Raw genomic sequence first — 25,138 nt, forward strand, 5'->3', positions numbered from 1 at the left:
CAACGGGTAGAAGGAGACAGTGCAAACAGCTGTAAGCAACTAAAAGTAAAGGTGCACAAAAACAAAGGAGGGTTATCTTGTGGTATGAACAACACTTGGAGGTTGGCAGAAAATATTAAATCGGCTGCACTGAGCAACACAGTGGAGACTCAGCAGCGCAATTGAGGCCTCTGACACCCCTAATTCTCACCCAATGTGGCAACAAATGCACAAATGTTGGAAACAGCTTAGTCATGCTTGCAGTAAAGGTAAAGGTAAAGGTACCCCTGCCCGTACGGGCCAGTCTTGACAGACTCTGGGGTTGTGCACCCATCTCACTTAAGAGGCCAGGGGCCAGTGCTGTCCGGAGACACTTCCGGGTCACGTGGCCAGTGTGACATCGCTGCTCTGGCGAGCCAGAGCCGCACACGGAAACGCCGTTTACCTTCCCGCTGGTAAGCGGTCCCTATTTATCTACTTGCACCCGGAGGTGCTTTCGAACTGCTAGGTTGGCAGGCGCTGGGACCGAGCAGCGGGAGCGCACCCCGCCGCAGGGATTCGAACCGCCGACCTTTCGATCGGCAAGCCCTAGGCGCTGAGGCTTTAACCCACAGCACCACCTGCGTCCCCATGCTTGCAGTAGGCCCACTGAAATCATTGGGACTTAGGTTAGCCATGTCCAAGTCCTATTGATTTCAAGTATGACTTAGGCTGCAATCCAATTCCAAGCCACATTTATGCTAGGTGGTATCCCTCTGCTAGGGACGCAGGTGGCGCTGTGGGTTAAAGCCTCAGCGCCTAGGACTTGCCGATCGAAAGGTCGGCGGTTCGAATCCCTGCGGTGGGGTGCGCTCCCGCTGCTCGGTCCCAGCGCCTGCCAACCTAGCAGTTCGAAAGCACCTCCGGGTGCAAGTAGATAAATAGGGACCGCTTACCAGCGGGAAGGTAAACGGCGGTTCCGTGTGCGGCTCTGGCTCGCCAGAGCAGCGATGTCACGCTGGCCACGTGACCCGGAAGTGTCTCCGGACAGCGCTGGCCCCTGGCCTCTTAAGTGAGATGGGCGCACAACCCCAGAGTCTGTCAAGACTGGCCCGTACGGGCAGGGGTACCTTTACCTTTTACCTATCCCTCTGCTGGCTTCTGTCAGCTCCACCAGCCCCCTGCCTCTGCCTTGCAGACCTTCCCCTTCCACCCACTAAACATGCAGAAGGACCACTGGTGGTATCCTCATGGGTGGAACTCCCCCAAATGGGGCCTTTTGAGGATGGGGAGGGGCAGAGACAGCCCAGAATCTGCTGGAGATAGAGTCTCACAACTGGGGCAGATGGACATTGGGCTCAATCTGGGCCTGATCTCTGCACCAGCCTGGAGCTGGCACAAGGACTGGGGTTGATCTGCCTGCTCCCATTTCTATTACTGCAGCCACCGTGAGTGGCCAGGCTGTGGAAGCAGCAGTAGAACTCCAGCAGCAGAGAGTTTGGATTGCTGGGTCAGTCTCAGTCCAAACACATCTCTGACATAAAAAAGAATGGGCAACCTCTGCTGGTACAGTTCTGTGTCCACATAGTAATCATGCGGAATTTTAGGTTGTGGAATCAGTCTATCCAATGGCCACATGTCATGAGGCAAAGTGGAAGCTCCATGTTCAGAAATAGCATGTTAAGTAAGCTCTCTCTGTTTTATCCTTTGCACTTACTCAAAATGTTCTTCTTGAGCCAGGCTGCCCCTGCAGCATGACTAGCTTTTGCATTACAGTGGTACCTCGTGTTATGTGTTACTTAATCCGTACTGGAGGTCCGTTCGTAACAGGAAACCACTTGTAACATGAGGCACGCTTTCTCTAATGGCGCCTCCCGCTTCAGCCGTGCCACCGGAGTGCGACTTCCGCTTGCATCCTGGGGCAAAGGTTGTAACAAGGGGTATCTACCTCCGGGTAACCCGCAGCATTCGTAAGGAGGGCAGTACGTAACATGAGGTACCACTGCTGAATTGTTCTCAATGTTTTGAATTTTTATACTGATTTGCATGGTTTTATTGCTCGCTGCTTGGAAAAATTCTCTTGGTATGAGATATGTTGGAGCATGTGTTAACATGCCCTGCTTGCCAGCTTCTGGAGTGAGCTATCTAGCTAGCCTGGAATCCTGGAAACACACGGCCTGTTTTTTAAAAACCACTCAGCTGAGATCCTTTGCATTTGCCCCACTTATTGTATGAAAGGGGAATGAGTGCTGGGGTGGGGATGTGTTTAGTAGCTTTTAATACATTCCAAACCTGTTTACTTGCTGCTCTTTGCTCCACAGAGAAGAGAAGAGATCACTCCCCTTCTTCTTTTAAAATCTGATAATTGAAAACCTATCTTGTTCTTACAGAATGGTTTTGCTGTTGTAAGGCCCCCAGGCCATCATGCTGAAGAATCAACAGCCATGTAAGTACCAGGGAATATTGCCCATCTTGGAGTGCTAGGGTTACTGGCAATCACCTGCATTGTGCATGTCTCTGGAGAGCTCTAATTGTTAGCAGATGACCGAAAAGGTTTTTGAGGTACTCACAGAAGCAGATTTATGGTCTTAGAGATCATATATTGGAGTTTTTTAAAACACTCATACATACACACACGCATGCCCTGAAAATTATTTATAACTGTTTTCCTGACTGATGTGCTTTGTAAAATTTCTGTTCTTCTCTATTCCACAGGGGGTTCTGCTTTTTTAATTCGGTTGCAATTACTGCCAAATACTTGAGAGACAAGCTAAATATAGGCAAGATATTGATTGTAGATCTGGTATGTATTCTTGGCAAGCATCATCATTTGGGTGGATCCAGATAAAAACGGTTTGGGGAGGGGTGGAAGGAAAGGGGGAGGGAAAAAAGGTTTTTTGTTTTTCTTTTATATGTTAGGCTTTCCTGCCTTTAATACTTAGGAGTAATAAAGATGTGTGTTTTTCCTCTGAATTTGGGAACTCATTAAATCCAGGATGGCAGGACTGAAACCATAAACATGTATGTTTCACTTTAATGGTGTTAACTGCAATTTTAATGAGAAGAAGGCGCAGATCAGAGTGACTTTTATGGTCCTTAAATGAATTGATACTTCCACTGTTAAAATGACCCAACAAGTACCAACGTTTACTTTTCCCTGCAGAATATAAATTTGAAATAGTTAAATTGCGTGGCTTTGGTTTGGTAACCAGTTTGGCTTCCCTCCTTAAGCTGACAATAGCTCAGCTTAGTTGTGCAATACAAACATTATTGAAACAAAGGAACAAGGCCTTTGTCTCTCCCCAGCCCGCCCTCGCCCGGTTCCAAATCACGTGTGCCAGTACAGGATGCCTTCCATGCAGGAAATCTAATTTAATAACAACAAAGAGCCAGCCTTTGTGGCTTAGATTAATCTTTTGCTGCATAGTACAGTTTCAAACAAATGGTTAGTTCAAATGTGGTTGTCACTGGGTAAGTTTTCTATCCATTCTGCTTGTGAATAATGAATTGAGCTTTGCCTCCTACTTAAGGACCAACTTCATGCATAGCCTGGAGGAAAAGCCGGGGGTTGATTTATGAGCACCATTTTTGTTTTGCCTACACTTTGGGAGGAGGTGTAATAAGTTGTCTGAAAAAGCATAGACAGGAAATGAACCCTGGCATCCAAACCTAACCTGTTACATCTGCATTTAATTAATTTTTGCAGGTGATAAAAGATTTAAAGACAAAATGCGTTAAAGATTCCACCCCACCCCCCAAGCTATGGAATTAATAGTTTAAATCTTATTCACATCAGCGCTCATAATTAAATCTCCTTGTGACGTTGCCTCAGTGGAGGATGGTGCAAGAAAACAGGGCTTGTGGTTTAGTTATGAACAATTGTTTTCTAATATATTTAATCATGTGATACAAAATGCACAATTAAGCAGGGAAAACAATGAAGATGGTTCTGTACACTTCTGGGCAAGTGACAGGAAGAGTCCTGTTCTACTCAGAAGCCTCTACAGCTGCAGTCCTATGCTAAATCAGCAGCAGATATTGCACCACAAGAATAGCAGCAGTGCAGCAAAATGCGCCCACAGCAGTAACCCTACCATTGCTAACCAACCAGGAAGAAGCTTGCCATCAACACTCCCACATTAGCTGCGTAGGGAAAGGCAACAATTAGCATATAGACATGGCGGAACAAGCACTTCTTGTCACTACGGATGGGCCGGAAATTTGATTTAGTTCACATTGAAGGGTGGGCCCACCTAATACAAACTTTCTGTAACAATGTGCGAAGTGTATCCTTTGAAATTTGCCCCTCTCCAAATTCTGCAATGCCGGTCTCATGCTACATAATGTGTACAAAAATGTTAAAGCCTCAGCGCCTAGGGCTTGCCGATCGAAAGGTCGGCGGTTCGAATCCCTGCGGCGGGGTGCGCTCCCGTCATTCGGTCCCAGCGCCTGCCAACCTAGCAGTTCGAAAGCACCCCCGGGTGCAAGTAGATAAATAGGGACCGCTTACCAGCGGGAAGGTAAACGGCGTTTCCGTGTGCGGCTCTGGCTCTGGCTTTGGCTCTGGCCAGAGCAGCGATGTCACGCTGGCCATGTGACCCGGAAGTGTCTCCGGACAGCGCTGGCCCCCAGCCTCTTGAGTGAGATGGGCGCACCAACCCCAGAGTCTGGCAAGACTGGCCCTTACGGGCAGGGGTACCTTTACCTTTACCTTTAAATTCTGCAATGCCGGTCTCATGCTACATAATGTGTACAAAAATGCACAGAATGGGACAAGGTGTTCACAAAAATACATATGAGTAAAAATAACATACCAAAATCCATTATATTACAGAAAATGCTTTGCAAAAATGTGAGCGTTAGACAAAAATTGCATTCAAAGATGTGTGCATTAGGGATTTTCTCCCCTACCCACCATGCCTGGGTTTTTGTGTTTGTCTGTTTTTTGCAGTCGCAAACAAGCTCTGGTTTCCTTTGTAGCTGTTTCAGAGTTGACGTTAAGAGTTGCCTTATAGAAACAGAAAAAAATATGACAAATGTGATAGGTAAAGGGGAGCAGAGCAACTGGAACCGGTGACTGGGTGTTCATATGTTGAGAATCTCTGCTGCTCTTTCATTCCACATATCTGGCCCAGCTACCCAATATGCCAGTGATGTCTTTGTTTTAGGATAAAATTATGAATGCTTGGCAAACATTGAGAATCAATGCAATAGCAGGTTTGGTGCTCATTGACAAAAGTACCTGTGCATCCCATTGTTGCCACCGAGAGATTACTTGCATTTGGGAGTCTGCGGCAAACAGAAGCTCCATTTCTGCATACTTACCATTTAGGAGATACCGCTGCAGTCTGTGAAGGAATGGAGGGCCTTTAACCTAGCTAACACAGTCGTACCTTGGTTTTTGAACAGCTTGCTTCCTGAACATTTTGGCTTCCAAACGCTGCAAAAGTGACTGTTCCGGTTTGTGAACTATTTTTGGAAGCTGAATGTCCAATGGGGCTTCTGCAGCTTCCAACTGGCTGCAGGGTGTTCCACCTGGAGGTATGGGAATTCCCCTCCCTGATTTGGACTCTCCTTCATTGGGCAGTGTTAAACAGAGGTTGGATGGCCATCTGTCAGGGATTATTTAGCTGTGATTACAGGGAAATGGACTAGAGGACTCTTCCAACCCTACAATTCTACGATTTACCTGCACCAGGGATCCCTGATGAGTGTTTGTATCTGAGTTCTAAATCCAGGTTCTGAGAAGACTCGCTTCACAGCGAGCCTTGCATGTTTGTTCCGTGCTTTGTATCAGCCCACCCACCCTGTATGCAATGATGTTAAAGATTGTGTTTAAAATAAGGAGCAGCATACCTGGACCCAGCGTAGAAGCCTCTTTTTATGTGTGATGTTCCTTCAAGTGAATGGGGCTATGGAAAAATGGTGATCATTTGTTTGTGTGCTTGGATGATCAAACACAGATCAGGATTCCCACTTTATCCATAAATTGGCAGTTCCACAAGTCTGCCTCCCTTTAGGATATCTCCTTTGGCAGGACTAAGTAAAGTACAGTGGTACCTCGGTTTAAGAACAGCCCTGTTTACAAACTATTCAGTTTACGAACTCCACATAACTTGAAGTAGTGTCCCGGTTTGAGAAGTTTACCTCGGTCTAAGAACAGAAGCCAAATGGTGGAAGGGCACCATCGGCGGAAGGCCTCATTAGGAAAAGCGCACCTGGGTTTAAGAACGGACTTCCAGAACAGATTAAGTTTGTAAACTGAGGTGCCACTGTACGTGTGTGCATGCTCAGAATCCCACATTCTGTAAATCATGGACTGAGGTGCAGGTCCAGAACAAACAGAGAGTAGCTCAAAAAAGGAATAACTTATTTTTGACACAGAGGGTGACTTCAGAAAGGTATAATGAATTATATGGCAGTGGGTAATTTGCATCAATTAGTTCCCTGCAATATACATATTGAAAGAAAGGTGGCAGGTGCCAAGCTGCAGCTGGTGGATGTGTTGCGCTCACCCTACAGTATTTTTCTATCTGAAATTTTTGCCGACACATATTAAACATTTGACTCAGCCCTGGAAACTGCTTTTCTCCTGGATTTGGGGATTATGTGCATTGAAAAAATATAATGAAGCCAGATTGTTTCAACTAACTTCCCTCTTTCTGATCCTTGGAGCTTTTACCATTCCTTTTAAAGATTTAAATCTGCAATCCTGAAAGGATTTTCAGTGTTTACATGCTGAAAAATGGGAATGGCATAGGAAGAATTTTCTCATAGTTACTGATTAGTTCTTGAAGGAGACTGTCCCATGTGTGGCACACAGCTCCCGAACCAAATGCCCTAAATGAGACTGCCCTGCTTTTGTGTGAAGTTCATGAGGCTGTATAATATATTATCTCCATCTTCTTTACTTAACAGAAAATAATACCACCATCCCCATTCAACGCTTTATGTATACTGCATGTTCACACCACGTTCCTATACATTCAGCAGAAGCCAGCTCTATCCATTTATATGAAATATCTGCTCCCTCCATTGCAGTGAATCAGTAAATGCTTTAAAAAATCAAAAAACAAAAAGGCAGGAGAGTTTTGTGTATCCACCCTGAATCTACAAGGTTTGGCTGGATCAGAATAAACATACTGCTTGCCATCAGGTCTGAAGATACCCATCTTCTTTCATGCTGCCTCCTTTTTCTCAAGGGAATCAAGTATCCAACAGACCTCTAAACATTTTTCCATATTTTTTTTTAATCAGAACCTAAAACCAATTTTTGTGCACTGGTAGTTTGAGACAGTAACTTCCACATCATTGCCTATGTTGGATCTGAGAAGGTTCTCCTTGGTGGGAAGAGAAGTATCATTACTACGTGTTGGAAATAATTTGTGGAAGCACCCCACAAAAATGCAGAATGGATGTTAGAAAAAGTATCAAAAATATTATCATTTCTTTAGCTTTGCCCTTGGATAAAATTGTGCATGGAACCCCAAGGTTTGGTGTTTCAACTATGCACTGTGCAAGAAAAATGTCCCCATTTATCCTGCTATCAGCAACTATGCTGGAACTATTTCCATTATTTCTGTTGAGGTAACCATTTATCAGACAAAAAAATGACTTGCCCTCTTTCTTTGTCTATCAGCGCTACTACTCATGCTTTGTTGAAAAATAATGTGTATTCCATTTTTATCTCACACATATAGGGAGAAAATGCATCAGTATTTACAACAATTTGTTAAAATTAATTGTGGCAGCTGTAGATGCAAGCAGGCAAAAATTTCCACTCTGCCCTGTGTTTGCTGCATTCAGCATCATTTCTGTTCCACTACAGTTCAGCTTCTGTTGAAACATACATTGTTCATCTTGCTATCTGATATGGCAGAAACTAATGTAATTAATCACATAATTAACTTCAGTGTGTTTCAATGGAAGGAAAACCATGAGAACAATGCAGACTATAATGTCATTTATGCAGTGTTTGTAATCTAAACAACAACAACAACAACAGAGATAGAGAATACCACTCATATTTGCTTGCATGATTTTCATTCCTGGCCTCAGACAAACGTGCAAATTGTCACAGTTTCCACTCCCGTTTCTGTTTCTGATGGAATTATCCAACATCCTTTATGGCAGCATCTGTTTCCAAGGAACAAATAATATATTTGGCTTACACATGTCTACTCAGAAGAAAGCCTCATTGTCTTCCATAGGATTTGTTTCCAGACAAGTATGTGTAGCAGTGTAGCCTTTGTGGCAATATTAGAAATAGCATACACAAAGTTAACTTATACAGAAAAAATAGCCTGCACAAGAGGCTTACCGCCCATGTTTTGCTGTCTCAGCAATAGTTTATTTGGACAGATAAATGGAAGAGTAACAGCCATATACTGTGAAAACAATGTTTACAATATCATATAAGTTAGACCACTGGTCTAACTCAGTATTTTCTATACATTGACTGCAGTGGCTCTCCATGGTCTCTGCTAGCACTGCCTGGAGATGTCAAAGTTTTAATGCAAAATGTGATGTACAGTGGAGCCACAGCCTTCCCTGCTCTGCCCTTTAGTTTCCAGAGAGAAAATAAATGTCATTGTATGTCTCAGAAATATCAAATTAGGAATGCATATTCTGAAGAGCGCATCAGTGCTGAGAACTCGAATGGCATGTATTATTATAGAAGTTACTTCTGGTGGCTCACAAGCTCATATCTTGGGCTCATGCATTGGCAGAAAGAGACCTTTTGCCATGGTGGGGAGGGCAGGAGAGCCTGCAAATCGCGCTGCCGAAGCTCTGCACCCAAAATTCCCTTTTGGATTTCTTTTGGGGTGCACAGTATCCTTGTGCTCTCCCCAATAGCCTCTCGATGATCGATCTTTCCCCGGAGGTTAAAGCAATCGCTCTATCTCCGTTAGGAGACACCTAAGAAAAGCATAGCAAGAGTGGGAATGTGCCTGAAGCAGGGGAAAGTTCTCAAGAGCTAAACTAGTGAGTAGTGTTACTGTTAAGTGGCATCTAGGTCATTTCTGTTGCAGCCCTGAGCCACCATTATATTGTGTTCTGCAAGATTGTGATGCGGGTGGCGCTGTGGGTTAAACCACAGAGCCTAGGACTTGCTGAATCCCCACGACGGGGTGAGCTCCCGTTGCTTGGTCCCTGCTCCTGCCAACCTAGCAGTTCGAAAGCACGTCAAAGTGCAAGTAGATAAATAGGTACCGCTCCGGTGGGAAGGTAAACAGCATTTCCGTGCGCTGCTCTGGTTTGCCAGAAGCAGCTTAGTCATGCTGGCCACATGACCCGGAAGCTGTACGCCGGCTCCCTCGGCCAATAAAGCAAGATGAGCGCCGCAACCCCAGAGTTGGTCACAAATGGACCTAATGGTCAGGGGTCCCTTTACCTTTACGCCCTTTAGGGTGATGTTCTAGGATTATTGAAAGACTTTCTGGGCCTATGTGGCTTAGAAATTGCGTCTAAATGTTAATAACTAGAGCTGAGGTGAAAATGCCAATGAAATGTTTTTCAATGAAACCCTCCTGAAAGATGATGGGAAAGGAAGAATTTCTCTCAGTTTTTCAGAAGGAAGTTCCTGCTTGCATTACCTAATCTTACAAGTTGGTCATGGTTCCCATCACCACCACCACCCATCCCTCTTTGTTTGGTTTTAAGCAATAGTTCTTGTGCTATTCAAAAGTGCCCTGCAATATTGAAAGTGGTGCAGGGCTCTTCCCCCAGGAATGTACTAGGACTGATGCCACATCACCACATCACATTGTATTGTCTTACTTCCAAGGCACTCTGCAAGCTCAACCATTTCTGAGATGTTTTTCTCTGCCCCAAGAAAGCAGCAGAAAATCACTGCCCATTATTATTATTATTATTATTATTATTATTATTATTATTATTATTAACTAATAGGAAACTGTGAGGGAATTTTGGTCGAGTCTTACTTAGAATTGACATTTTAAAGAGTTGGCAACACACATGTCTTTAGCAGCAACTGCAACTAGACTACATTTGGCTTCATTATACTTGGAAATCTTTGAATGGCGTGCTGTGATATATTGCGATGATTACCTGCACAATAAGCCATCACGGCTCCTTGGGAACAGGTTTTGCTGAACATACTAATGAGCTCACCATGAATTTTAAAATTCCTTAAACTATGTTTTGCGGTTTTCATTTCCCCAGGAGCTATTTTCCTTAATGAAATAACACAATCCCATTTCAGCATTAATTTGAACATATCAATAATAGCTTAATAATATTATGGATTCATAAAACATCCTGCAGGATTACTGTGTAACTCCAACTCTGCATTACCCCAAAATAACTGAAACTAAACCTCAGCTTGCATAGAGAATAGATAGCCAGTATGCTCAAATTTCATTATTTTGGAAGATTCGTATCCCCACTGGTGCTGAATGCATTTAATGACACGGAGAGGCAGATCCAAGATTTGCAGGTCACCCACTCTCCTTTTTTACTTGATGTGTGGCCTTGTGAAATCCATAGTGGTCACAGAGCCAAGTGCAAAGAGAAGCACAAATAGGTTGTTCAGCAACCTAATTAAATTGTAGTTCTATGCTTCAGTTTGGGGAAATTATCTAGAGCACAGATTTGACTGACTTGTTTATTTAGTGCATTTTTATCCCGCCTTCCTTTATCCCGCCTCCCACCATAGAGCACCATGTTGTGCATATGGAATTTCCATAGAGTCTCCCTTCCATGGCTAGCCAGACCATATTTGCTTTTGTATGGTGGCTGTAGAATCTACCCCGAGACCAAGTTCCAATACGTCTGGCATGTGTTCTTCCTTATTTGTCACGTTATAATTTAAACACTTTAACCGGTGTTCCTCTATCAGTTTCAGCTTGGACCCCTCCAGGTCAAAGCCAGCATCAATAATCTGTTCCACAGAAGAGTGGACAAAAGTGGACACTTGTGGATAGATACAAGCTGATCTGCAAAGATCTGTAGGCTGGCTTTTTCATTCCATTCCCTAAAACCATGCACAAGGAAACCTCATAAGAACAAAATAGCAGAGGCCCTTTCTTCCTAAATCACATTGAGATGATTGGGTACATACACAGAAATCCAAAGAAACCAAAACTTTTTGTAGGTTCCTCATCAGAGGAGCATTTGAACCATGAGACTCTGTTGGAGAAGAAGGCAGCATCTGCCTCAGGATCCTAACCTTCTCTGAAACTTCATGCCCCCCCGCCAAATCTTCCATACCCCCAAAAGGGAACAGTTCCATGCGTGAGAACTACTGACCTAAGCAATCGTAAGTCTTTCCTTATGACTGCCAGTCCTGTAATTGCATCTCACTGCCAAGTCAGGAAATAGGAATATTCTCAGTTTAAACAATCAACTTTTTCACCAGTATGAAATGGCAAACAGTGATGCTTGTATCAGTTTAACAGAAACTTTGTGAGACTGGACAGTTCTCCTAATGCATTCAACAAATTTAAAAAAGAACCCCCCCCAAAAAAAAAACAACAACAACCCCAAAATGGGCACATAGGCTTTTCTAACCAGTCTCACACCAAGTTCGCTGCCCTAGTACACAGACAAATTTTACCCACTCCTCCTGGCTTTCCCACTTGGGCTCCATGCACCCAATAGGTACATTTCAGTTCCTTACAGTCCCTTACAAGATGCATGGACTGCATTCTTCATTAGCTAACCACCAGGTACCTGCTAATTCAGTGATAGATGATATGAGATAGTGTGATCTAAGATGCAAGGTTATGGAAGACACCTGTGAAAGGTTGCTTAGGAATTGGCATAGGGTGGCTTGGCAGGTGACTCTCTCCCTTTGTTGCTCTGGCCAAAAGAGTGCTCCTAGCTTGGCCTCAGCCCTTCTTAAAAGGGTCACATAACTTCCTCTGGCTCAGACTTCACCAACTTGATGTCTTTCAGATGCTATGGATGACAATTCCATTCAGCTGATGGGCACTGTGGTCCAAAACACCTGGAGGGCACCAGGTTGGCAAATCTGATCTGGGTGGCTGTTATTCGTTTGGCTGCTCTCCTTGTAATTTCCTCTGCCCCAGTGGGAATGGACAGTAATGATCTATGTCAATACACAAACTTTATGGAAGCAGCCCTCACAAGACTGTTGTGGCTGTGAACAAATTCAGTCTTGGAAAGCTATTTTGCACACCAACATCCTCAGTGTATTTCCTTGGAAGCAAGTTCCATGGATTTTCAGTGGCAATTATTTCCAAGCATGCGTGTTTAGCACTGCAGCTTAAAATATGATCATAGCTGCTAATAATTGTTGCTAGTAAGTTATTGCTACCAGTGATTCGTATGCGTGTAGCTGCATTGTATTGATGGAATAGGCAGATCTTTTATGCTGTCCTTTGTCAGAGGATTTGCAATTCATTCTTCAAAGTGGCCTGCCAGCAAATAGCGTAGAGGATGAATGGCACTTGTGGCCTTTTGAGGATCAGGCTGCTCCAAGCTAATGAGATCATATTCTTACATCGTCAACTGCAGCCGTCATGATTTTATGAACATAAAGTATGAAGTCCTTTCTGCATCTGGGTTCCCTTTTGATGTGGATCTCGCTGCGGAGGGACTGCTAACTGAACTGAACATTTCAAGGAAGCCAATTTACTCAGCTGGTTGCAAACCCTTTGACCTCAATAGTGGAACTTGGCAAATCAACGAATACCCGAATATTTAATGCTCTTTCAAGAATTGCAAAAATGCTCCATAGCCCATAGATCCTCCTGCAGAATTCTAGTTTGTATTTTAAACATTAGTCTTCTTCTTTCTTTTTTAGGCCAATGAGACTAGTTAATTAAGCCTGAGGGGTTATGAACTGTTGGCAGTTAATAAGTCATAAAATTCCTCCATAAAACAGGATGCTAGATTCCATCACTGAGACAAGGAGTACAAAGAGCCGGTGTATAATATCTAATTGTACAAAAGGACTGGGATTTCTCAATGACTGCTCATCTGGAGTCTCAAGGGCATGCTCACTGTGGTTTCCTGATTTTTAGAAGCCGGTTTAAAAAATGAGTGTATTAAAGAGTAATTTGCCTGAAAGTTCAGGAAGTTTGGGGTGGTGAAGGGCGGGTGGAAAGGGGGGAGAGAGAGAGAGAGAGAAGAGGAAGGAAGGAAAAAGAAAGAGGGAGAAACACAAAGAGAGGGAGAGAAAAAGGAGGAGAAGAAGAGAAAGCAAAAGGGCTCTCGGCACACTGGCTTGGACATGATTGTGTTTGTCATCTGTTTTCTTTCCCCTTTAGGATGTTCACCATGGCAACGGTACACAGCAGGCTTTTTATGCTGACCCCAGCATCCTGTATGTCTCTCTCCATCGCTATGATGAAGGCAACTTCTTCCCTGGCAGCGGAGACCCAAATGAGGTTAGGTTTATTTCTTTAGAGCCCCAATTTTATTTGTATCTTTTCGGGTAATTGCGTTGCATGATTACCCCTAATTTTCTCATCCTCGGCTGGTGCTTTAAATTGCACTAGATTACCAAATAGTCCACTGGGGCCAAGGGACCAGCGCAGAACAAGTGCATAACCCAGAACAGTCCTTGTCAAATGGGGGCTAGGTTGATTTGACATGCCGTTTGATGTTTGTTTCAAAAGGACGTTTTTTGGATGTTTTCTTATTTTGATTCACTCCTGGCCTTTCCTCTCTCCCACCCCCCCTTCCTCTGGCACTTCTCCCCCCTCTCCCACTTCTCCTTTCAGGTTGGAAGTGGCCCTGGCGAAGGTTATAATATAAATATTGCTTGGACAGGTGGCTTGGATCCCCCCATGGGAGACGCAGAGTACCTCACAGCATACAGGTTGGTTCTTGTTTCCTTCTGAAAGTGCCAAACAGAAGTAACCGAGCTTGAAACGTACAAGAGTTAGAATTGCAGCAATCTTGAAAGCCATAAACGTGACCCATGGTGGAACCTGGCTTCAAGGTTTTGAAAAAAAGAAGAAAGAAAGATCTGTTATTATGTAGTGTTTGGAGACTTCTCTGAATTTCATAAAGAGTCAATGTTAATATTGCTGGCCACCCACGAGAGAAACACACACACCACTTCATGCCTGAAGCAATCGTGAAGTAGCCTAGATTGCTGGATTGTTTGGGTTTTTTGCCCCCACCCTGTAAACTTAACCAGTTAAAAGCCTTTTCAAAGGAAAGAAATATAATGAAAATCCTGAGTAAAGTGTTGGCATCATGATCTAACCAGGATAACGCTCAGTTCCCATTCATTCCCTGGAACTTGCTTCCTGGTATATGGAAACTCACCGTTACACCCTGACCAAACATATACAGAACTAAGACCTACTGTTGCCAATAACATTCGTGATCTTCCATGTAAGATGTTTAAGAATGGGGGTGTCAATTAATGGGAATGCAATTTGAGTGGTTAATGGGCATCACAACCAACCATTGTGCACATTCCCCTGGCCTCATGGAGAATATGTACACAATCCATTCGTGAAGAGGGAATTGTGCATCTTCCCGAGTCAATATAGCAGACTTTGGGGAATGTGCCTATCTCGGCTGAATTTTGTACATTCTCTGGGCAGTATGCACAATCTCTGGTCAGTATGCACAACCTCCATGAAATATGCCTTATTCTTTCTGCATCTCATTCAGAAAGGTGAGCCCCTTCCTGGCTGCTTCTGGACCATGGCCTAATCTTAGATAGCCTACAACATACTGTTCAAGCCAAGAAAACTCCAGAAAAATATTAACTTTCTTCTACTCTTCAACCTCCTTTACACCACTCTCGGTTGTTCCCCAGTCAGCTGAACTACACAAGGGGGATTGCATGTGTGTATTGTGGTCAACAAATGAATATTCATTGAGAGAGAGAGAAAAGTAGAGTTTTCACCTCTTAAAGAAAAGTTAGACTGAAATCTTATAAATATTTACCTGGGAGTATGCCTCATTGATTCAGCGGGGCTTACTTCTGAGTAGATCCACACAGGATTGGGCTATTAGTTGACCATTTCAGCCAATTAATTAATTATATGTACATAGATTTTCATATGGTTAAATATTATTTCTGCAGAGAGAAAAAGTATGCTCTGTTTTTATATATGTCTGTACTGTGATTCCACAGTACAGAAGAGACATCCTAGAAGAGACATTTCAGTCTGAGTTTGGGAAAAGGGGGGAGTGGCTACAATTTTTGCAAGTTTTTATATTTAAAATAATCTGCTGCCAGATTCATTGGTGGCATTCTTTAGCAAATTGCAATATTTTTAGTTGGTCAATTGCTTGTTTGCTGTGCATTATTCATACCCTGCATTGCTTTACAATTACAATAGTCAAAAGGCAGAATATAGTCAAAAGGACCACAAGAGTCATCTAGCCCAACTCCCTGCAATGCAGGAATCTTTCACCCCATGTGGGGCTCGAACCCTGAGATTAAGAGTCTCATGCTCTAGGGACTGAGCTATCCAGCCTGTGGGGCTAATTACCCCTCCTACCCCAGCATCGTCATTTGGCCAACAAAGTCATTTCAGTCAAGGCACACTGACCTGGTGGGATAGGCTAATTTCTGGATGCAAAGAGCACCAAATTCAAAAGGAAGAATGCTCCTGATTCCTCCTTTCCTGCTGTAGCTCGAATTTTGTGCTTTTAAAATTTGATACCTTTTTCTATCATCCTGTACAGGACCTCATCTTGAGAAAAAGCACCAAATTTCAGCTGGGCCTAAAGAAACTTCCTTTGCAGCCTCAGCTTGAATTCAAAGGGGGAAATGGGGGAGTGCACCTGAGTCACATCCATACCTTTACATTTAGAGTGCCTGGCTTTCCCCAAAGAATCCTGGGAACCATAGTTTTTTTAAGGGTGCTGGAAATTGTAGCTTTGTAAAGCATAAACTAAATCTCCCAGGATTCTTTGGGGGAAGCCATGACTTATCAAAGTGCTCTAAATGTATGGTGGGATGTGGCCTTAGAGTGCACTCCCCATTTTTCCTTTGTACCGGTAGAAGGAAGTTAAAACCACCTGAAACCATGTGACACATTCAGTGATTGATAGGTAGGCAGCCCAACCAACATGTCAAAGCGGCTCATGGAGGCTTGGCCAATCTTGGATCCAGCTCTTTGTTGCATCCAGTTCCCTACCCATAGAAGTGTGTTCAGTAGATTTTTCTTGTCCCTGACAGCTGGTGTCATCATATTCCAGGTTCCATTCTGTTTCTTCTGGAGGGAGTGGGCAGAAGTTACTGCTGTTGGATTCACAGGTTCGGGGATAGCAAAGATGCCAACACACTGAAACAGCCCTTTGGATATAGCCACACAACCTCTTGGTTCCTGGCTGTTGACACCGCAGTTTAACCAATTAATCAAATAAATGTGGCATCTCTCGCCGATCTGCTGCTTTAAGATATCAAACCTGCCTTTCACATCCAAATTCATATGTATTAATAAGGCAGCCAAATACAGGTTGTTGCCAAACAGTAACATATAAATTTAAAATGTAGCTAAGAATTATACATATAAATAAAAAAACACCATGATCTATGCAATAAATAAAACTCACATGAAGAACAGAATCTTAAATCCCATCTACCTAGTCTATGCTGAGCAGCCTTTACTGTGAGTTTAGCTATATTAAGTATTACAAACTTGTATGAACCGGACAACAGATATTTAATCTTATCCATGTCACTGACTGTAGCAGCCAATGCTAAAGATTTCTCCTTATATTTTAGCCTAGGTGTTTCAGACAGTTTAATGTGTAGTGTATTGTGTACTCTACCCAGGGGCTACCGCATACGCAAAAGTACTTTCATGTCCAGTTTTCTGCTATTGCAGCTGCACAGCTCTTTTTTTCCCCCTCCTCCCTCTTACGGTGAAATTGCTTGATGAAGTAATGCATGTCAGGACTGGGCAAACAGTTGGCATTGGGTCAAGAATGCCAGGTCAAGTTTGCAAAAGCTAGTTCAGAACTTTACCAGCTGACAACAAAACCACTAATTTCTGCTCTGACCAATGTCAGAACTTATAATTGCAAATGTTATATCTGCTGCATACCTTCGCTGCACTGCAAATATACCACAAAATCTATAAAACCTGCTTTTCCTCTACCCCCCAGGACTCTTGGGTGGTCCAGGAAAGCACAGCGCTGAGGTGGTTTTATATTCAGACATAACACACCTGACATCGACCCCAAACACACAAACAACATAAAATCACAGCCTCACACTGTTTCTGTGAAATGGGTTTTGATTTCATATACATAATTTGCCTACCGTGGAAAACGCCTTGTCAAAGATTCAATTACTTTTAAGGTACGCCATCTAAGCTGGTCAACCTCAAATGGTACCCACTTCTATATTTCCATTAATCCTTTGCTGAAGTCAATCAAAAAGTTGGGGAAAAATAGGGTGTTTAGATGGCACAAGGGTTTGGTGCTGGAGTTCAGCTTCTCTCACATCCTAAAAGCTTGGTTCACATTCAATCCCAGTTAGTGAATAAGGGTAGAATACTAGAAGCTGAGCCAAGCACATTTGGTGTTTAGTTCAACCGCATGGCTATCAGAAAAATTACCACAGTTGGACCGATGGTATCTCATCTGAAAGGGCAGAGGCAATGCACCCTGAGGTAACTTAGCACATGTGTCAGTCATTGAAATTAACCCAGTCTTTTCATTCAGAATTATGCCATGCTCCTGCTCTCCAAATGGCTTCTGATGCTGTGGAGGTTTGCTTGTGGTCAAGGAAAGCGGCTGCCTTGCCATATCCACATGCTTTAATTTCGTTTCCTTTCGTGTATGAAAGAGCAATTTAGCCCATTTAACTGAACAGTTTACTTAGGCGGATAGCCTGGGCTGAATGCCCTTGTAGCAAAATAAGAGGCCTAGCCCTGTGTAGGACATAAACTGAACATCCTACTCCATGGCTGCTATGCCTTCTTGACTATCGTAGTCATGGTCTCCCCACACCCACTCAGTGGTGACTGGTGTCCTTAGGGACCGGATGGGCAGAAGGTAGGAAGACCAGCAGTATGTGGCGCCAGAGCCAATGACAGCCAGAGCCAATTTATTCTAGCTTTGTCCCCATCTTTTCCCCGGCTAGGATTATGCTGAGGCAACACTGAGACTAAGGAGGAGAAGGACCATCCCAGACTTGTTGTAAGTGAAAAGGCAAGCAGGTGGTAGCTGGCTGGTGGCAGACTGAACAGTGCTCATTTCACTCTAATGGATTAGCTTCCACATCCTCTTTCTTTCTATTTTTCTTTATGGGTCAGGGATTTTCTGTTACATACGCTCTCCATAATTTTTACAGTTGCTGTGCCCATGTCCTAAAATGTAGAGAAGGGAATTCAAAGGAAGTGGACTCCTGAATTACAGGACAGAAGCCATAGTTACACAGGGGGTACTGTGCAAGCAAAGAAACAGAAAAAGTGATTTGACTGTAAGTGGTCAAAACTCTTACTGATATGAAATCATTGTTTATCCAGATAGATTAAAGGAAGAGTTAAGACACTGGTTTTGGCTAGGTAGGGCAGAGGAGGAAATGCCCAGTGATTGGGATGCAAAAAATGGGGGCACACCTAGACTTGGGGGGATAATTTAAACTAGTTACTTTGAAAATGAACAAAAATGCAATGCAAAACAAAAATGGTGGCTCTGTCGAAATAGAAAATGTCTCAAAACATTGGCAAAAAACCCCATCAAAATCTGAATTGCTGTTGTTTCAAATCTGCCACCTCTTTATCCAAGGAAAGCTTGTTATTTTCAGGTTGGATTCTTGAAATCTCTTCCTTCTTGCAGAATTCTAACTCTTTCCATACCAAACCACTTTTTTAAGATTTCCAAAGGCAACTTCTTTCAGCCGAGTTCCTTTTCAAACTGGGAAAGTTTATTCCCCAGTTTTCTTGAATTATGGTTTGCTGCTACAACCTTTGCTTTGCAATAGCACCACAGGCTTGGTACGTGTTAATGAGAATGGTTAATGGTTTAGCATTATGTAGCCTTAAAGATGCGTAAACATATAAACATACTCATCAGAATACATCTTGTTTGAGGGGCCAGTGCACAAGGAAGATAGATGGTGAAAGGAGAGCAGGGAGCATACAGTGAGGAACAAAATCATGCTCATCTCATGGTCGTGGGTTTGAGTTCCATGTTGGGCAAAAGATTCCTGTATTGCAGGAAGTTGGCCTAGATGACAATCATGGTCCCTTCCAACTCTACAGTTCTAAGATTTGAAGATTCTATGACACAGCCTCCTTGCTCTTGTAATTCATTGTCATGGGTTTTAGAGTTGTGTCTGAATCTTTCCAGTGTGGCTGTGAGCTAAAATGCTCATGCCGAAATATCTTTGGGTCTGAATTAGAAAGAACAATTGCAAAAGCAGTGAAGGACGGAGACCCAAGTGGAATTTTGCTTTGGGCAATGGATTTTCCGCATATATCTGTCTGAGGGAGGCAGGAAAACAGAATTACCAATGGAATTTATTCCTTTAGTGGGCTTCACACACACCCCTCATTTAAACCCTCTAAATGCACAAAGAAAACAAAGCAAAACAAATGCAAGAGACGTCTCCTCCTTCAAGCTCACTTTACAAAAGAAAATGAATGGGGCAGGCATTCTTTTTAGGGGTCCGGCAATGATGACAGCTGCAAACATTTGATTTTCAGGCGCTGCCTTCCCAAGATGGGGCATAGGAATGGAGGCAGGGGAGCCAGAATGGAAACTGGTGAATTAAAAATGGAGCCAGTGGAGAACCTGACAGGTCAGAGAAGGAGCTCAGTAGAATATAGTCGATTACAGGCAATTGAGATTCACAGGCCTTGCATAGTTTGGCCTGAGAAGTGCTTTGGCCTGAGTGCTCAGTGCAGGCCTCCCCATTTGGCCCATGAGGCTGTTTTGGCCACACCCACCTGCTCTACACCTAGCATCATCTATGGCATTGTGTGGGGAGAAGGCTGAGATAAATGGAGGAAGGGAACTGGAGGCACCTGCAAGGGCCAATGCACACCATGTGAAGTTTTTGCAAGGACTGACAGTCAGTTGATCAGCTTGCACAGCTCAGAGAGGACAAATGGACACAAATAGCCCCAGCCATACCCTCTGCTACCATGGCTTTCCTTTTGCAGGATCCTAAAATAAGTTCTTGCTCTTGGGAGTGGGGAGAGAGAAGGCGGCAGAAGTGGAGAAAGGTCGTAAGATCAGGGTAAACACAAGCAATCTCACTCAAGTATTTGAACAAAAGCTCTTGAATGCTCCCTGCCTAACAGAATCCTGCAGTTCAAAGATAAAGGAAAGTCAGGACAAAATCTTACATGTCTGATGGGACATGAATTGGGGGGGGGGTTAAGGGGAGCATTGTGCATCTATATCTATATCTATCTATCTCTATCTCTATCTCTATCTCTATATCTATATATCTACATCTACATCTACATCTACATCTACATCTACATCTACATCTACATCTATATCTATATCTATATCTATATCTATATCTATATCTATATCTATATCTATATCATCTATATCTATATCTATATCCACCTGGCTTTGACGTTAGCTGACTTTTCATAATCTAATATTCTTTACCTATCAAAATGCAATTTTACTGGTTCGGAAGTCTTAGTAGTGGCTGAACCTTAAGTGATGATAATGCCAAAAACTTTTCCCTTTTTAAATTGGGCCATTTTAAAAACTAGCATGAACACTGTCCCATAAGGTTTATCTGAAAAGCAGCTTGGGATGGTTGAACACCTGTCCTTTTAGCATCATTTTAGCAAAGACTAACATTTTTATAACTCCAAAAATGTGTAGGTGAACAGTGTCTACCGATTTCCTCCAGGATTGGCCTGTGTTCCCCATATGTTCCCCTGCTTCTCAAAGGGGGCGTTTTCTATTGCTTAAGTGAATGGCTCATGTTCTTCTCTTTTGCTCACTGTGTACACAAGAATGATGCACAGATTAGGGGTGTGTGTGTTTTGTGCCATGTTTCATTCTGGGGAAAACAAGTTTTCCCAGGGATTGTTTCATCCTTGTAGGGGCCTCCAAAAGAGCCCATTTTCTTGTAGATATGTAACAGAATACCCTTGAGTAGATTGCCAGTGGAGGGAACTGAAGCTGAGTGCTACTTTTACAACCACAGCCTTCTCCTGTGTGAGATAAAAGTTCCAGGCCTGCTAGTTTGGAGTCAGCAGGGAGCTCCGAAGTGATAGCTCCAGCAAGAGTATCCCAAGGGCTATTTATTTAAAAGCAAAGGAGCCAAATTCATTCCCTACCTTTGTACTTGCCTTTAAGGTTTCTTGCAGCAATTATGCAAAACCTCAATGATTCCACATTTCAAACCTCAGTGTTTCTACGTTTCATGTTCGTAGGGCGTTTTTAGCTACTCATGGTATGGTTGTGAAGGTTGTGTTGTAGGGTTGGTCTGATTGTACATTGCTGATGTATTAACCAGGTTGAATTTGGTTGAAGCAAACCCAGCAGACACTCCGATGGTGACAGGTTACCAGGTTGATAGTACTGCTGAAGCGTTTTCTGACACTATGCTGTACAGATGCATTCTAGGCAAGTTGAATTTCATTGCTAGATGCTCAAGACCTGACATAGCTGTAAGCACTAACCTGCTTAGCAGACATGCCAATAATCCTACTGTTCAGGATTGGAAGGCTCTGAAGCGCATAGCCCGCTATTTGAAAGGGACTTTGCACTACAGGCTGAGGTTCACCAGTCAGAAGACTGGAGGTCTTGAAATCTTTGCAGATGCTAGTTTTGGAAGTGACACCACAGATGGTACAAGCACTTCTGGAGTATGCTACATGTATAATCACTGTCTGTTTGACTGGCTGTGCAAGAAGCAAACGACAGTAAGCCTAAGTTCCTGTGAAGCAGAACTCAATGCTCTGTCATTTTCACTCATGGATTGTGAATGGTTGATGCAACTGTTTCAGGACATCAGAGTTTCTGTGAAATGTCCTATACAAGTGTATCAAGACAATAGATCCTGTTTGGCTTTGCTGAACTCAGAGAGTTGCAAGCATAGAACCAAGTACTTGCAGATTAAGCTACATCGTGCAAGAGAGTGTATTCAGAAAGGACTCATTCAGGTGTCCTACATGCCAGGAAATGAAATTCCTGCTGATCTGTTGTCTAAGGTTGTTAACAGAGAACAAGTTAAGGTTTATGTACAGAGGTTGCAATTGGGTTGAACCACAGGTACTACAGGTTACACGGAAAGGGGGAGGATGTTAGGATATTTCCGTTCCACCTTAAAAGGGAGCAGGCTTTGTGAGGCACAGAGTCTGCGTACTTCCGGCTCACAGGAAGTTTCTCTTTTGTATATAGCTGTTGTTTTTCTCTCTCTGTGCCTGGACACGCAGACAGGCAGTCATGTTTTTTTCTTTGTTCTGACCAACGCTGAATAAAGTTGTAAATAATGCTCTCCTGAGTGCATCTTTCGTTGTGGAACTCTGCTGAAAGGGCGTGCACTAGTCTTGGAATGTGGCATGCTATTTCTGAGGCTTGTGTCGCTAATTGACTGATACTGCGTTTCTACGGGAGATCGATGGATCGTCCGGAGACGGCGTGGGGGCATGATGGCCTCTGTCTCCCTGGCAGTATCCCAACATATTCATGGATGCTTTTTTAAAAAAGAAAAAAGTTTGGCTTATTTAGTTATTTTAGCCAGGGCTTTTTTTCAGCCGCAACTCAGTTCTGGCACCTCTCAGGTGGGCACCATTGCCATTGTGAGAGAGTTTGTGGTGAGTTCTGGAACCTCTTTTTCTAAAAAAATCACCCTGATTTTAGGACATGTAGGTCTTTCAGAACCTGCAGCTTGTTTTCAGTTCTTTGGTTCAGCCATCGAGCAACCCAACAAAGCCTGTTACTATTCTTCCCATTTTGCAGTTGGGCAAATAGGGGTCAGCATAGCCTGAGGTGAAGGATACAGTGGTGCTACCTATTCAAAACCAACTGGGCTGGCAGTTGAATCTTCAGTATATGTGATGGGACAACATTGTGCATCACACTCGAGAGGAGCAGGCTAGGTTAAGAAGAGCAGTGTAGGATGCCTAGCTCTCCCCAACAACACCTTGTTCACTGCACCCCTCCAGAAGTGGTTATAGGGGGGGGCACTTCTGCAGCATCCAAGAAAAGAGCAAATACACCACTACTTCTACCCCCCAAAAGAGGAAGACACCAACTTGCATAAAATGTGCCTGGGCTATTTCTACATATAGATGCAAATTTATAAATAACAATTTATGTATTTATTAATTACATTTATATTGCTGTCTCTGCTTGTGGTTTGTTGCATTTAAACTGGACTTGGGCTGGACAGCTCTTCAAGAAGAGGACTCCATCAATTGGAGGATCATACTCTGTAAAGTAGGCCACACAGTCAAACCGAATGACTGACTTCTTCCTAGGTTTCTCACAGGGCCTGTTCTTGGAGATTCAGACCTCTGGCTTCTACCCTTCTGAGACTCACATGTGTTTCTCCACATTTAACATCTCATGGTGGGGGGTGGGGTGGGCGGGGGAGAAGCTTCAGGGAAAAGAACAGTCTGTGAAAGGCTTAAGTGCTCCTCTGCTCCTGTTCACCCCCTTGGGAACCAGCTCTTCCACATTTCAGGGGCCAATGGGGCTACAGCTACGCAAATCTATAATGTATAGTTTGTCTAAAACAGTGGGCCACACTGGCTGTAACCCACCATTAATCCTTGAGAAAGAGGTGGACATAATTTCAGAAGGATTTTTTTTATTATTTTTAAAGTAAAGCAAAGAACATTTTCTGAAGGTGGAGGTAATCACTACAGCACACTGTTTAATGGCGAAATGGGAATATTTTCAGGATGACAAGCGAGAAGTAGACTAACTGGTGTCTTCATGGCTAGAGTGACAATAGCGAGAAAGAAAGCATTGACCAGGGGGAGGGGAGAGAATTATATGAGAGCTGCATACTGTGCTTGAAAATGAACAGAACTCAGGAATTGCCAGAAAACATTTCCCAGAGCTCCACAATCATCACATTCCCTCCAAGTTTGTCCTTGTTTCCAAGTTTGTTCTCATATGGTGTAATCAGGGTGAAAAGTGATGAGGCGAGATAAAACTCACTATCCGTGGGCTCGCTTGCTTTCCACTTTATTCCTGTTATATGTTTGGTTTGCCTGAGTTAAGGTCTGTAGTGTCACCGTTTTTTTGATTTTTTAAAAAGCAACTTGCAGAGAGGGTTGACCTTACATGGCACCACAAAGCAATAAATGTTAGGTGGACTCCTGAAGGGGGGGGGGAATTGCCTCTTGCATTTTCACTTCCGAGAACAGTCTAGTCTTGCAGCTTGTCTGAGGAGCACCAGCTGCTTTTGCAGGGAAATGGTGAGAAACTCTAAGAAGGGGTCCTTGATAAAAATTAATTTTCCCCGGAAAAGTGCAAGGATTTATGTGGCAGTTCCATAATAATTATTGGTTTATTTAATTCTGCTGAGCAAGAGTTGATTTTCTTGACAGTCTGAGTTGTTGCACACTAGGCCTTAATTCTTGGCATCTTTAATGTCAATGTCCAAGGGACATTGTTTGGAGGAAGGAATGGAAAAAGTTTTGTTAGGGGAACGAGAGAGAGAAAATGCAACACCTAGAGGTCTTCTGACTGGCTTGTTATACTTCAAAGTTTACAATAAAGCTATACCAGCAACCCTGCTTTTATTTTGTGACACACAATCTCCTTTCTTTCTTTCTTTCTTTTCCTTTTTTTATTTGGGAACTCCAACTTCTTCTCGCCAAAACACCTCTGACTCCCTTTGCTATTCCCCCTGAAACCAGCTTTTGAAAACAGCAGATGAAGCTCATTTAATCCACTGGAGAGCCAGAACAAAACCTTTTCATTGCACAAATTAATTACTGCAACTCAACTTTCTTGCGGATGCACAATTCCTTTTATTGGCACATCTACATAGGGGGCAGGCAAGAGAGAGGATAATAAACAGTGCATGCATCCACTTTTATGTGATTTGAGTTGAAAACTGATTAAAGTCCTAGCCTCTAGATATTTTCCAAGAATGGTTCAGGCTTTATCATAAGTGTTTCTAATATTTACAAAAAATGGTGAAATGAAATATTGCAAGCGTATGGGTGATAAATCATGTTCCTCATTCTATATACAAATGTTCTATATAAACTGGCAATGAAATGAGAAAAATCATCTGCAAGATCCTTGGAAAAAAGAAAATAAA

At 43.2% G+C, this 25,138-nt stretch overlaps 1 protein-coding gene across 7 annotated transcripts in view; it reads left to right on the top strand.

Moving 5' to 3' along the window:
• Window positions 1-25,138, top strand: part of HDAC9 (histone deacetylase 9) — a 474,032-nt gene that overhangs the window by 375,146 nt on the left and 73,748 nt on the right. For all 7 annotated transcript variants that reach the window (XM_079947890.1, XM_079947891.1, XM_079947889.1 and 4 more), the window contains 4 exons: window positions 2,349-2,404; window positions 2,674-2,761; window positions 13,215-13,334; window positions 13,671-13,768. In XM_079947890.1, coding sequence (XP_079804016.1) covers window positions 2,349-2,404; window positions 2,674-2,761; window positions 13,215-13,334; window positions 13,671-13,768 — 362 coding nt within the window. The remainder of the gene's footprint in view (window positions 1-2,348; window positions 2,405-2,673; window positions 2,762-13,214; window positions 13,335-13,670; window positions 13,769-25,138) is intronic.

The sequence above is a fragment of the Podarcis cretensis genome (genome assembly GCF_951804945.1).
Source record: "Podarcis cretensis genome assembly, chromosome: 12".
NCBI classification, from domain to species: Eukaryota; Metazoa; Chordata; class Lepidosauria; order Squamata; family Lacertidae; genus Podarcis; species Podarcis cretensis.